Source organism: Nestor notabilis, unplaced genomic scaffold (assembly GCF_000696875.1).
Source record: "Nestor notabilis isolate BGI_N333 unplaced genomic scaffold, ASM69687v1 scaffold24807, whole genome shotgun sequence".
Taxonomy (NCBI): Eukaryota; Metazoa; Chordata; class Aves; order Psittaciformes; family Psittacidae; genus Nestor; species Nestor notabilis.
The window spans coordinates 79212-93895 of record NW_009938281.1 but is presented as its reverse complement, the minus strand read 5'-3'; the positions used below and the strand labels follow the sequence as shown (position 1 = coordinate 93895).

Here is a 14684-nt window from a genome sequence, read left to right as displayed (position 1 = left end):
GACGAAAAAAGAGGGTGCGCTAGACACTGGGGCCTGGACCATCTTACTTTCGATATACTAACCGCTGCTTTTGGGCATTCAGGCTCAGCTGTTGCATGTACAACAAAACCAGCAATATCATCCAGAGGTAGTAAAGAATACTGACTGTGAAAACCAGGAGATTTTTTTTATTCCAAGATAGTGAAAGAATTGTAATGTGCTCTCAGACAAGGTAGCCTGTCAATGCAGCATTGAAATTTTGATCCTTATTACAGCCGTGCAACATGCACTCTGTCTGAAGACACAGTATATAGTTTGTTTCTTTGCTTCTGTATCTAGTAATTTTTCTAGCTAATGCAACTTCTGTACACCTTCTGCATTTCATAAAAAATAGGATGGCTCCTTGATTGACAGCACTTGTCCTCACAGCAGCTCTTTGAGGAGGCATACTTAGCATCCATGTCGAAAGAACAAAGACTTCTCTTGGGTTAGCTGAAGAGTTATAAATTCATGGCTGATATTTATGTTGCCTTTGAAATTTTGTCCCAAGATGCACTGAAAGGGATGCCGGTGTGTGTAAGTAAGAGCAAATCAGTATCCACAAAACAACGAAGTAACACTACTATCGTGTGATGTATGAAATAAATTATATAAAGAGAATAATTTTGCACTGACTTTTTTGTTTATAGTAACCTTCCAGCAATAACAGATACAGAGATCTTGGACAGAAGTGTCACTTCTTTTCTTAGATTTGTCTTTTTAAATATCTAGACTTAATGTATCTTTTTGTGTGTCATCAGAGAAGATGCTTCTCTGATGCATCTTCTTTGATGGCCTTCCACCACTCATTGTCTTCTGAGAGCAGGAGTGTTCTCTTCTGAGAACAGGAATCGGGAGATTGAAATGACTGACCTATTCAGCTTCCCAGCTTTTATAGTACAGAAGTTTTCTGGCCTATTTATGCGGCTGTGTGGTGAAAGCTGATGTTGCCTGGCAGGGTGGTAATAAAGTGTGATAGGGAGGTCAAACCGAGCCCATAAATCTGAGCTATTTGCAAAATGCAGAAGCAGTTTATTTTGGCCAGATTTCTTAACTGGTGTCCTGTTACCCAAGGAAAAGGCTCTGGAATTGATTAACTGTGCACAAAGACTTGGTCTGTGTATATTTTCATTAAGAAAGAATCATTTGTGTTAGGTTTTTCTCCATTACTTGCTTTCACTTGCTGTGAACAATGTATGTACGTCCAGTTTTGCTGTAAAACTAAAAAATTCTTTGCAGTTTTGTCAAAGGTGTATTGCCTTTAAACTGATGCTTTCTTTCTAACATCTCATTAAAGTGCAGTCTATTTCTCTCCTGTATCTGTAATTAATAGTAAAGACTATATATATGTAGCTTAAAAAGCACCTATGTTAGGCTGAGCCATCTTTTTCAGTTGAAGCTGATGACAGAGGAAGGTGGCAACTTAGTAGCGAATGATAAGTTAGCACAAACAGAGCAAAATTAACAACATCTTAGAGCAAGCACAAAGTTTAGTTCAGAAAAGGAATAAAACATTTCCATAGGTTTAATATTAGGCTGGAGCCATGGCAAACCCAGGATATTACTGTTAGATCACTTTCTATTTACTTCTTCACTCCCACCTTTTTCAATTCCTGTATTATTTGCATATTTAGAAATCCCGGGAAAAGTCTTCTGATGCCCAATAATGGAGGAATTAGATGGTGCCATGGAACTGTTTCTCATAAAGCCTGATTGCAGCCTGGCTGTGAAATACTTAAGCTTTGTTGAGCCAGAATTCCTAAAACCAATGTATTAAAATGGAACTTGTGATTTTTAGTTCCTAGATACTCAGGTACCGAGTTTGGATTTTGGAACGTGTTCTGCACTTTTTGAAAACCATACTGCTTAAAGACATACTAAATCTTGAAATGAGAACTTGTATTTATATTATGTTTAAAGTTAAGCTTAAATTTTTTTAGTGCGTACGTACAGTTAATGACATCATATTATGTCAGCACGTTTTTGTTACAGATTTTCCAGCAAAATAATTTGTGTGAATAAAACCAGAAGACATGTGCCTCTTAAACTACAAAACAGTGTTAGGACCTTGGAGACCATGTTATATATATATGTTCATGCGTGAGCAGGTCCTCCCTGTCCTTCGTAATGTTTCTGTCATTGCTTGTTTTCTGAGTGTTTCTTGCTTGAGATTTATGCAGAGGCTGCTCTCAGAGAGATGTTCTTCTAAGTTGTTCACACATGTCAAGTAGTCTGGCATCCTGGTGAGGTATTCTTTGTTCATTTTTTCGTAGTCCTGCTCAAGAACCTTGGCACTGACTTGATATATTTACACTTCTGACATACCAACAGTATGTTTTCAGTCAGTTGTAAGCGTTAGTGTTTTCTGGCTTGTAGCATAGTTACTTGGGAACAGGAAGAGTACAAGCAGGATTAAATACCATGTGAATGCTAGGTCTTGGTGTGACAACAAAAGATGGCCATTTAATTGGAGACTGACTCATTCGTTATGTATGTGAAAAAGCATGGGAAGAAATTGAAATTGAAGTAGCACAGCAGACACTTCCAAAAGGAGGAGAAAAGATCTTACCCAGCAAGGCTGAAAAAGATTGCATTGCATTTTAATTACAGATGGGAAGTGATTTTTCTTAAATTTCAAACAAAGGGTAAAAACAGGCTTGAAGGTTACTCAAGTGTGAAGACTCTTCATGTAATGTGACTAATAAATATTCTGTAAATATTTAGACCAGCTTAATGCAGTAAATCCACTATCCTAAAACTAATTGTTTTTCAAAAAATGAAAAAAAGAATGTAAATTCTTTCACTACCAATGGTTTTGTCTTCCTTCTGGGTAATAAGTGTTGACCATTTCCAAATACAGGTATACATGTGCCTAAGTGCATGCATTGTTATTTGTTTTGTTATTTGTGGAAACCACAATCTCCTTGTTATATTTTTATTCTGTATTACTTAGAAGCAGATCAGTTAGTCAGCAGACTGTAAATTGATGTTAGGCTTTTGATGGCCTCCCTCACAAACCATTTAAAATTCCCTCTTTTTCCATGGAATGTCATTTTCAGCCATGGCCACTGTCCTCCTGAAATGCTGCTTAGAAAAGATGAGAAACCCAACAGCCAAGGATCATGAAACAACAGACTCGTACTTTTTTTACTTAGACCCTGATGTGTGAGAACTGGATACCATTTTTAGGGAAATCCTTTGCTGCATTTTCCAATTCTCTAAATTGATTCCTTTTGCAATTAGAGAGCTGTTACTAGGTAAAATATTTTGGTAGTCTGTCTCAATGTGTAACTCCGTCAATCTCAATTTCTGCTTTCAGCCCTTTCATAACTTTCTACTGCGCATAGCATTCCTATTCCATTGCCCAGTCCTCTGTTTTCAATTTCAGGTATTTGTAGACTGTTATGCCCTCTCACAACCAAATGTTTCTCATGCTATTAATTATTGTTGTTCAGATTTATTTATTTATTTTTACTGACTAAATTCTGCTTTCATCTCACATATTACAAAAGTACTGCTGACATTTCCTTAGCTAAGAATCTCAGGAGACAGGGCTATAACCCACAGTTATAGCTGTCTCTTTACAGGAAAAAAAAAAAAAAACAAACCAAAAGCCATAAATGTGCTACATTCTTGAACTGAAATTCTCAACTTTATAAATAAAATGAGTCTTCAGAAATTTAGAGGAAGTGACTGTAATGACTGTGATTCGGAGTATATTCTAAGCTCTAGGAATAACAACCAGTGAAAGGCAACTGCTGTCTTTATCTGAATTTAGAAATTTTGTCAAATTCTCCAGTTACACAGAATGATACTAAATAACAATCTTCCATTGCAGTATATTCAAAATGAAAAATCTAATATATTGTCATCACAGCATGAATCGTTAGTTACTGTTGAGACACCACATTGTCTATCTCTGGCAAGTATTATCCCAATAATATTTGGGAATCTGATATGGTTAAATAAAACTGTGGTTTACCTTTGCAGCCACAAAAAGGTTTTAGAGCTAGACTTAAAATCAGGTAAACCACAGTTTTAGTCACAGATTTTTCAAAAGGAAGCACATAAGCATGTTGTCTTCAGTGGAATTAAAGCATATGCTGCAGATTGTATCCTACCTGAATACAGTCAGCTTTTCGACTGGGAGATTAATAGATCACATCATTCAGATTTTAAGCAAAGTAAGTAGTCTCATCCCACTAGAATATTCTGCCCAAAGCTTCAATTTCAGCTTCATTTGTTCACCACCCTGCAGATGACTGAGGTTTCTGGAGGAACTGCCTGATTGGTGGCAATATATCTAATCTATTGATGGCAATGAGTGATCCAAGGCAATTCAGCAGGTCTGTTTGAGATATGTAAAGCTTGGTTATGGTGCCACTATTTTCTTCATAGAAGCTGACGCTTCCATCTTAACTGTGAGTGCTGTAATGAATCATCCCGAGATTCCTGGGACAGCCACAAGTAATGCTAATATTCCCAGTGTTTGTCTGGCAGACTGCACTGGGTTTATCATTAAATGCAGGCTAGGATAAGTGTTCTTTTCATGAGACTTCAGACAGGAGATGCTAAATAATGAGTTTTATGTTACATGTTGTTAGATGATAGACATATGTAGGATGCTTAGCGTTGCAAAAATTCTATTTGTAATAGGTTTACTTTTTTGTTTTGCATGTTTTTTTCAGTATGCTTTGATAATTTTTGCTTGACCGCTTATTTTAGGATGCATCCTATTTGGTGGGTGTCTGCTTACCTTCCAGGTTGAGTAATACTTTGTCATACACAGCACTTTACTCCTTCGGTGAGAATGTTTCACTATGAATGTCTTTTTTGAGGTTTGGACTGTGGTTTTTTTTTTTACTTTGTTGTTTTGATTTGGGTTTTTAAATAAAGCTCTAAAACAAATCCATTGTGTTTGCCATCAAACACAAATTAGTGCTGAGAACTCCCGTTTTCCACCAGATAACATGTCAAAATGGCAGGCCACACAACGGTTGACGACTGAAAGCTTTCAGTCTGACTGTAGCGCTGACAAATAAGAAATGTGGTTGATCTAAAACTCCTGATGTCCATTCATGAAATGTACTTTTGACGGACTGCATGTACTTACCTACTTACAAGAGTCAGTAGCATGACTTGCAAAAACATTTAATGAAGGTGCCTTACAATTACATGGCTTCTGTTATATTCCTGTCTTTGCATTGGTCAAAGTTCTATGACACTTCTCTTAAACAGATTTCCATACATAACTGGGGATAAAATTAATACTTAAAATGTCTGTGCTAGTTTTTCATTAAAAATTCTAAGTGGTTTTTTATGGGAAAATGTTTTTGAAAATTATGTGCCCTTTAAGGCAGAGAGTCGGAGACACAGAAGTATAAATGGATATATGTATGTTTAACAGTATTGTAGATAGGTTAATTGGCTTTACTGATTTTTTTTCATGCTTGCATTTCTTGTTTTTTCTTTAAATCCCTGATCAGAGATTGATATTGAACGTTGTGTTCGTGAGTCAATCAACCTGTTTCGCTGGACCCCGAAGAGTGCTACGTACAGGCAATACGCACAGCCTCCACGGCAAGCCAGTGAGAGCAATGGCACAAGAAGTTCCATGTCCTGCTTTTCAGCAGACTATCAGGAAGCACCTCAAAGTGACCTAGTAAGTGACCTGGGAATTGGAGGGGGGAGAATTGTTCAGACTGCATGTTTCTCTTGCCACAGGTGGGTTTGGGGTTTTTTTTCCCCCTCTTTAAAATTTAAACAGGAAGACAATACCCACCAAACCTCAGTTACCAGCATTTATGTTGTCACTTCCAAGCACAGGGGTTTGATGCATTCATCAAATGTGACAAACAAAAACTGATTTGTTTGTCAGTAAGTCCACAGTTTTAGAGCCTATGCCATATTATTAATTTTAATGAACAATACAGCGAATGAGAATTAACTGAAAGTTTGTTGGGATTTGTTTTTTGTTAACTTCAACTGATTTGAACTTCAGCTTCTTTGATGTATATGCCAATAAAATTCTTTCTTCTTGTGCTGTATTTCTGCCTCTCCCAACACCTGCTCCTTTGACTCTGTGGTGTTTGTTACTCCAACAGACCAATGTCCACAACTCATCTGTAAAACTACAAATAGGCTTCATCTTAGGAGAAAAATAGGAAAAACAACACTTTGCCAGTGAGAAATAGCTAACTGGAAAGTGATGCAGGCAACGCTGTCTGCTTTTTCCATCTTAGCATGTCAGGTTAAAGGTATGGCTCAAGTTATCATGAGAGGTAGTATATGGTATATGAGTTATGCCTGTGTTTGTCTTGGCAAAGAATATCTAGTGGCTAACAGTATATCTGCATTAAATAGATACTCAGTTTAGTAAAAATATTTTTCCCTCCTCTCTCCAGTAAAATCTGATGGTTGTTTCTCTTGTCAAATACACCATCTTAAGAATGATGATTTGAAATGATTGCTTCCCTTCTTCTCAGCTGTATAAATTAGTAATTCTCTTAAAAATTAACAGTTTTATTTATTTGGTTTTTTCCCCTCCACGTTCTCCTACAATCGGAATTCATTCATGAGTACATTGCAATACTAGGAGTAGTATACATAGACCTGACATCTCTTTGGTCAATTGCATTAGGTTTTAGTCTTTCCATCTGTTTTCCCAACTGCTAACAAACTAAGTAGTGTATTGGCACTCAAGTGTATCTTACTTTTTAAGTAGTCCTTAAACCTGAATCTGATATTCAGTAATTTTCTTGGGTTTTTGTTTTGATTTTATTTGTATAGCTGTATGTTCTGGACACCTTAGCCACAAATTTAGGGCTCCAAGTGCTAGACATGCAAATGCAGAACAGAAGGAAACTTCAAAGCACTTAGAGTGATTTAAGAAAATAGGTGGATCTAGAAAGGCATTCAGGAAAAAAAATGAGAGAAGAATATTGGTTATCATCATACAGGAATTGTAGCCAACAAAACAGCTGCTGTGCTGTTCTAGAGATGTAGAGATTTTCTGAAGGAGCTAAGGGCTGCATATTCATAGAATAATTCAAATAGGACTTTAGGAAGTCATCTGGTACAAATGCCTGCAGAAAACGATCCCAATACTGAATTCAGATAGGGTTGCCTAGGGTTTTGTTTTGTGAGATCATGAAAACACCTGAAGGCCCAGAGGAGATCATGAAACCATCAAGGAAAGAGATTATGCAGTCATTCTTGACAGCCTGGTCTGATGCCTGAAGGTACTAATGGTGATAATGCTTTTGTATATATGCTAGCTTTTCTTAACATTATGACAAGAAGAGACTGAAAAGGCAAGTCTCCTCAGTCCTAAGGATGTGCTGTGCCAACGCAGGGTGAAGGGAGCTGGAAATAGCAAGGATGGAGGTGGGAGAAGGCAGCAATAGTCTACTGAACTGGTAAATAGAATAAAGATTTATATTTGTAGCAAAGAAAAAAAATCATTATTTTGGGTCAAGCAAAGTTTCTTTCTGTATTCCCAAGAAATTTGTTGGGTATTTTTTTACTGATAGTTATTTTATTTTCATTCCAGAAGATGTGTTTGTTTATAATGCCAGTAACTAGGCTCATCTATTCCACTATTTCCAAGAAATTAAGCTAATGGTTTTGGTATGTTATAGAGAAGAAAAATAAATTCTATAACTTCTATTGGCTTCTCTTTCTTTTCTACTGAACAACAAAGCACTTTTAATTTACTGCAGTGTAACTGATGGTTTAACTTCTTTTGAAGGTCGCATGTATCGGATCTTTTGGGTAGAGGTCTAGGGTTTTTTCGTAGAATTATAGAATGGTTAGGGTTGGAAAGGACCTTAAGGTCATCTAGTTCCAATCCCCCTGCCATGTGCAAGGACACCTCACATAGCACACTGCTTGTTTTGCTTTGGTTTTGGGTCTGGGTTTTTTGTTTCTTGGTGGGTTTTTTCAGGGCAGGGAGGTTAGCTAGTCATATGGAGCAGCACTATGAAATTTATACAGAAATGGGGAATGTATTCAGGCTTTTTCTGTAGCAAAGAAGAAGCTAATCTCATGGACACCACAATGAGAAAGACGACAATTTGTGTGTTAAGTTACAGTCTACAAATGTGTTTGCCCTCATTGCTGTATTTCTCCGTGCCAGATTTTGAGACAGATACATATAAGCTAAGTATGTTATGGTTCTTTCAGGAGCCATGGTTCACACTTCAAAAATCCTGTGTAATGTGTGCCATTAATGAGCTGCCTCTCAGTTGTGACCATTTCTGTGCTTCTGAATATTTGTCTTCATAAGATGACACTTCTCAGGATTTTGAGCAACACTGCAAAAATAAAAAATTGAAATTATTAGTGAAATATACTATTTACACTCAAAAATGTTTGGTCTTTTGGTTTTGGGCTGAGTTGGGGTTTTTTTGCAGTTAGTTTGGTTTTTTAGCCTTAATTCTGGAACTCTCTCTTTCTTCAGACATGTCCTCTACTGGTGTTTGCTGCCATGTGGAAACATTTTTTTCCTACTCAAAAGCAGTGGAATCTGAGTTCAATCTTTAGTATGCACAATAAGCTTTAATGCATTTTCTAAAACACCATTGTGTCCTTGCTGGTCAGTCTAGATCTTAAAAAAAGACTTTCCTGTTTCCCTGCATTTTTCATTGGTCATTATTTTGACAAGCATTTCTGCATCTCCGGTTTTATATTTGTAGGTCACCTCTGTATTTGAGGGTGGGTAAGGTAAGAATTCCTTTTACAAAGCAACCTGTGGGTTTGCTTCTGAAGCTAATTTATGATTTCTTGAAATGTTAAGTGGTTAGTGTATTTAATTCTGAACACCCATCTGTCTCCTACTCCTATACCTGTATTTTCTTTCTAAGCTGCTTTGATTTGTTTCTTAAGTGCTTTTTATTAGCTACTCATGTATTTGTGTATACCTGCATTTTATGGTGCTTTGGTTAATAATAACATGAGAAGCATTTGTCCCTAGGTGAACACTTTTCTGCCTAAATAAGCAGTCAGCAAAACGAAATTGTTTTGACTCTTTTTATCACTAGTGTGACTTAGTTTTCATTTTAGTGGCATCTATTTCCAACTTTGTAAGTAGGCTTGGGTGCTCTCTTCCCTCCTAGACTTGTTGTGTTGCTTAATCTTTTACTCTTTCAGCCAGTAAGCATAATTCTACTGAGATAAAATCTCAAGGAGGAAATAGTTTCAGAGAAAATGAATGTACATCTTAAGTGGGTTTGCATGTTTATTTTGAGAAAGTATCAAAAATACAAATGGAAAAAACCCTTCAAATTCACTAATTTTAGTAGCAGTTTATTCAGCTTTGTGTCTGTCATTTTTTCTTGAGCAGTACACAGATGATTCCCCCCTCCCCCCATCCTGAAAAACTTCTTCCCCTGGAAACTCCCAAAGTGTTTTCCTTGAATATCCAGGAGTCACACAGTGAAATAACACTTGTCATGTAGCAATTTTCTTCTATGCCTGTATCACCATTATTATAGACATGGTAGATGTACACTCTCTGCAGCTACCTGTATATTTCTAAATGAAAGCGAGAGTGATGCAATTTCTTTATCAATGTCTGCTCAGGTGTGGCAGGGGGACTCCCAGAAACCCCAAAGCTGATACAATTATGCCTTTGTCTTGGTCTTCGACTACCAATCCCCTTTTCAAAGGTGAGACTTCCTGTTGAATGTTGGGGAATTAAAGCATTCAACTGGAGAAAAGTATACCAGATAATTATTGTTCCTTGCACTGATGTGAATGCCAACAGTCCAGTTCAGCTTTTGATTTTTTTATGAAGTAGGAGAAATACCTAAGCAGAAAGGTGACTTAATGGCTTGATGAAACAGTACAAACATGAAAAATACTTGTTTTTGTCAAAAGCAGTGTCGCGTCCCGAACCCAGAACGAGTAGTATGAGCAAATTTTCCTGGTGGTTCACTTTTCTTTGCAGATAATTAAGGATAGGTTGTATGACAGACTTCTTACAGATGGCAATTTGGGCCTATTGGCAATAAATATACCAGCACTCAGTTGCTTCTAACTTCCCATGTGCACCTAGAGTATATTTGTCCGTATAAAAAACGTATTGCCGAGGTTTATACCGAGTCCTTTAATAAGTGATGTGTGAAGTCCATCTATTCTTCTAAAAGAAGCGTGATGAGTAGTGTATACCAACATTTCTGTTTCAATGTATAAGCTAGGAAATATTCAAATGCAATGAAGTGTCTATTCTGTTCATAATGGTGGTTATTTATCTTCTGCCTCAAGGGTCTTCTGACTGCCTTGACCTGTTTCAGGTTTGTTTTGTGTTCTGTTTTTGTAGGAAACTTGTTTTTGTTTTATTCTTTCACTGTTCTACTAGGAACATTGTTCTACTAGGAACAGCTCAACAGAAAGCTGTTGCTCAAAATTTGTCTTTGTTGTGCAAAGCATTAACCAATCGAGATCTGAGTTAATGCTTCTAACTTATTTTGCATGTGCCTTTGATGCTTCTGTTTTTCTGACTTAAGTGAGAAGTTGGGTTTGTTGGTCATTTTTGAGATGAGTTGGTTAAAATTTTTATGTATCTCTCCTGTGAGTGAATAAACAGTTCACTCTTCAGGCATGTCATAAGCTCATCATATTCTGGCAAATATTTTTAGGAATTATTAAAGCTTCAGAACTTCCTTTGTGTATATGTTAGCTTTTCCAAGTTTTTTTCATACTTCTACTCCAGGCAGCCAGCAACCAAAAAGTAGGGAGTGTAAGGAAATCTTTCACTTCCAGCGCTTTTTTTTCCTGCAGATTAAATTAGGTGAAGGAAGCCTTTTTAGTACTTTTTAAAAGTATGAATGTATTTTCTTATGGTTTAGAACTTTTTCTGATAGAAGATAAGGCATTAAATCAATTAGCAAAGTGGATAAAACAAGAAATATATGGCTTAAGAAGTAACTGATGTTAAATGTTAATTTACGAGTCTCTAATGAAAGTTGTGGGATTTTAAGGTTGTAATATAAATAGCAATTATTTTAATTGAATGTAAACTCATTGAAACGAATGGGCTGTGTTTTATATTAGTTAAGACAGCATTAAAGGAATATGTTTGTAATAATCTGAATACTATTTATATGAGATTTAATAGTTTATTAGACACTCACTTAGATCGTATTTAAGGATTATAAACATATTTTATACAGACTTAGTTTCCAAGTCTCCCTGGGACATGTTTGTGTGCTGTGAATGTAAATGGAGCAGTTGGAGCAGCCAGAGCACTCTCTGCTGCAGCCTTAGGCTTAGGTTCCGGATTCATTGATTGTCTCTCTAGGCCTTCCTCACAAGTCTTTGCGATTATACCCACTTTGAAGTTGAAAGCTGGGTGTATCTGACCTTTTTGACCTCACACAATTGGGATTCCATGACTGATTAACAAATGTGCTGGGAGGGGGAGGTAATTATACCTATAAAATTAATTAAAAAAAGAGAAAAAGAGAAAAATTAAAAATCTACCCAGTTCTCTCTCTCTGCATCTTGTGGGAATGTTTTGTTTTGGGTTAGTTTTTTTTCTGATTTTGAAAATGTTTTAAAATCAGATTCTGGGTTTGGTAGCCTTTGATCAATTATATATTAGGAATCTTAGTAGTTTATCTCACACACTAATATGCTTTCACAGACATAGCTACCTCCTACCACTCACAGCAACTCTCATTCCAGCATGCACTAACTCCTCCATATATATGCCATACATTACTGCTGTGAAAGTTACGTTTTAGAGCACAGTGCTGTATAACAGTGCTATTGAGAAAATGTAATAGAAATTAATTTCATTACATGAGGAGGCAATGTACTATGTCAGAGATACATCTATCAAAGGCATAAGGTGTTTTCTTTCCTGGGCTCCCCAGTCCTCTGTCCTACCCAATTTCTTTTCTCTACATAGGTCTGTATGGGACTCCGCCTTAGGCTAACGTGGAATCCAGGATTCCATCATATCCCTTTCTTAATGCACCTTAGGCCAGACTAAGTTCTGTGTGTTTTCTCAGTTGAGACAGGGTGCGGTGTCATTATGATCTGACTTTATTAGGAAGTGCAGTGAGAGGATGAAAAAGACTTTCCTGAATGCAGCTCTCTTGCCTCGTGCTGTTGCTACATTCTTGCAGTTAATAGCCTAGTACAAATTGTCTGGTGGTTTGTGTGATTATGTCAACATCATCTTAATCTACTAGTAAAATTGTTACAGCTGTGTGTGTATATATATTTTTTTTTCTCATCTGTCATTTTTACCAGTGGAAAATCTGATTTTCAAATATGTGTGACAAGGTAACTAGAAGAAAAAGTGTGTACTGATTGCAAAGTTGAACCTGCAGCAGAAGTTAGCCACAGAGCCAATCCTGCAAACCGAAAATGTCCCAGAGCAATGCTGCCATTGCAAATGCCAGTTCAGAGAACAGAAATCATGGATAAATAGCAACTACAGTTGAATCCTGAAAAAAGATAGATTGTCTAAACCCAAGGTCTCTGTCTGACACCAACGAACATATGTGATCACACTGCGAGGGAAAGTTACAGTTTGCATTGAGATGTGGTACAGAATTCCTGTTAATTTTGGTTTTAAAGGGAATGAGGAAATCTGACAGTTTAAGATTTTGTAGTATTTTTTTTCTCAAGGCAAAGTAATACAATTTCTTGTCAAGGAGAGCATCTATCAAGAGTCAAAAAAGAGGCACTGATGGAAAGTAGGGAAGGCTTTATTTCATGTTAAAGCATCTTGTGGGTATTTTTAGGCATGACTGGATTATGGCTCAGCTTTTTGTTTTAAAATGGTTCCCTGCAGTGGTGAGAAGTGTTTACCTGTGTTGTATCAGAGGCGTTAATGAGACTTTGCAGCATATCTGCCTAGCTGCATGCAAGGAGTAACTTGTCTTTCTGCTCTGCTGACTCAGTTTACTCAATTATGTTATTCCAGGGAGAAAAAGAGAGAGAGGTTTCCTTAATAATGAACTGTTCGGTAAGCAGAGCTCACTTATATTCCTGTAGACTGCCTACAATGATGTATGAAGACATTTGGAGGGTGCTTATGGATGATGATTGTCTAAGAGTTGCTGTTTGCACACTCCTTTTTAAGGTGTGGGTTCTGGGGCTGGGATCCTTGTGGGGAGTCAGGGTGGTGGAGAGGGGGTAGAGAAGTACAGCTTGCAAAATGAAATGGAGCAAACTTCAGAAATAGGAAGTAAAAGGAGGTAGGGAGGATAGAAAGGTTGGCAGCTATGTCTTGACTTGGGAATATGAGAAGCAGAATATGATGGTAAGGAAAGACTGAATGAGTTTGCTAGAGAGGTTTTGTTGAGAACTTTAAACTGTTTGGAAAATTTTCAAAAACTTCCTAAAATCTGGACATCTGGTTGCTTCTCCTGTGTAAGTAATCCTGATTGAATATCAAAAACATTGAAGCCTTTTTGTATAACCTTTTGCTAATAATGGTCATCGAAAAATGGTGGGGGTGGAGGGAGAGGGATTAGGAAGTGTATAAAGACCTGTATTCATTTTTATTTGTGATCATTAGAATACTTACCTGCCTGTTTAGGCTTCTTTCTGTGAGTAACAGTGAATTTAAGCATCATTCTTTCTCAGGAGGTACAGGAACTTACTGGGCCATCAGAATTCAAGGTAGTCATTCTATTTGTTTTAAAAACAAAAGCACCCCACCAAAGATAAACATGCAAAGGACAATGGTCCTAGGGAATTAAGTACTGCTTTCATCTACTTAATTATGAAGGATATAAACAAAAACATTTGCATGGAAAATACTAAGTGCAAACATGCTGGTGATGATTGGTTTCAGTCATAAAATACTTCTGGATGATACAGCTAAAATCCAGTGTTCTTATTTAGTTGGCTTTTTTCTTAGATATTTCCTGAAAATGGTCTTGAAAATTGTTTTTTTTAGATAAGAGCACAATAGCAGTGGCTTTGCCCATAAATCTGTCCTGAAGTGTCCTATTCTTGCTTATTCTCCCTCTTCTACGAGTTTTCTGCTGTGTTTTAATTGATAAAAAATAGTGCTACTACATGTAAAATATATTTATCACAAAGCTTATATGATGACAACATGGGATTGAGTATTATTTAGGTGGAATTCACTGTAAAAAATATATTAGCTTTCTTCTGTCATGGGTATTTAAAGTAAAAACAAGCACAAACAGAAATGTCTTTGCTACAAGTTAGCGTGACCCTTGATCTGGAGTTGCATCTGTTTGGTTGCTGTCTGAATCTGCTTTTGTCTCTTCCTCTGTTTGATGAAGTCTTCAAAACCACTATCTTCTAAGATGGTTTTAAAAGGTTTTTTCTCATCTTACTCTTAGATATACATGCATACATTGGTTTCAGAAACAAAGCATTGTATTCCAAATACCTGAAAAGAGATCTTCCATAAAGCATGGCGGTTTTTTATGAAGGACTTCAATACTTTTAGTAGGTGGTTTACTTGAACCCCAGATTTTGATTATAATGTGTTTCATGCTGAAGTTTCTTCTGTGTTAAATTTTCTGCAATAAGATTCACCAACTTCAGACAAAAGGAGGAAACCCTGCTTCTGCTCAGATAAAGCTATCCTTCCCATCGATAAAAAGTTGCTTTATAGGCTGTGTGTTTTATCAGGTGGGACTGTTCAGTTCAGATTCAACAGAACTAAA

General features: G+C 36.8%; 1 protein-coding gene across 1 annotated transcript in view; it reads left to right on the top strand.

Moving 5' to 3' along the window:
- Positions 1 to 14684, top strand: part of TBCK (TBC1 domain containing kinase) — a 65986-nt gene that overhangs the window by 31903 nt on the left and 19399 nt on the right. Inside the window, exon 18 of the mRNA XM_010019248.1 lies at positions 5505 to 5680. Within this exon, the coding sequence (XP_010017550.1) occupies positions 5505 to 5680 (176 nt within the window). The remainder of the gene's footprint in view (positions 1 to 5504; positions 5681 to 14684) is intronic.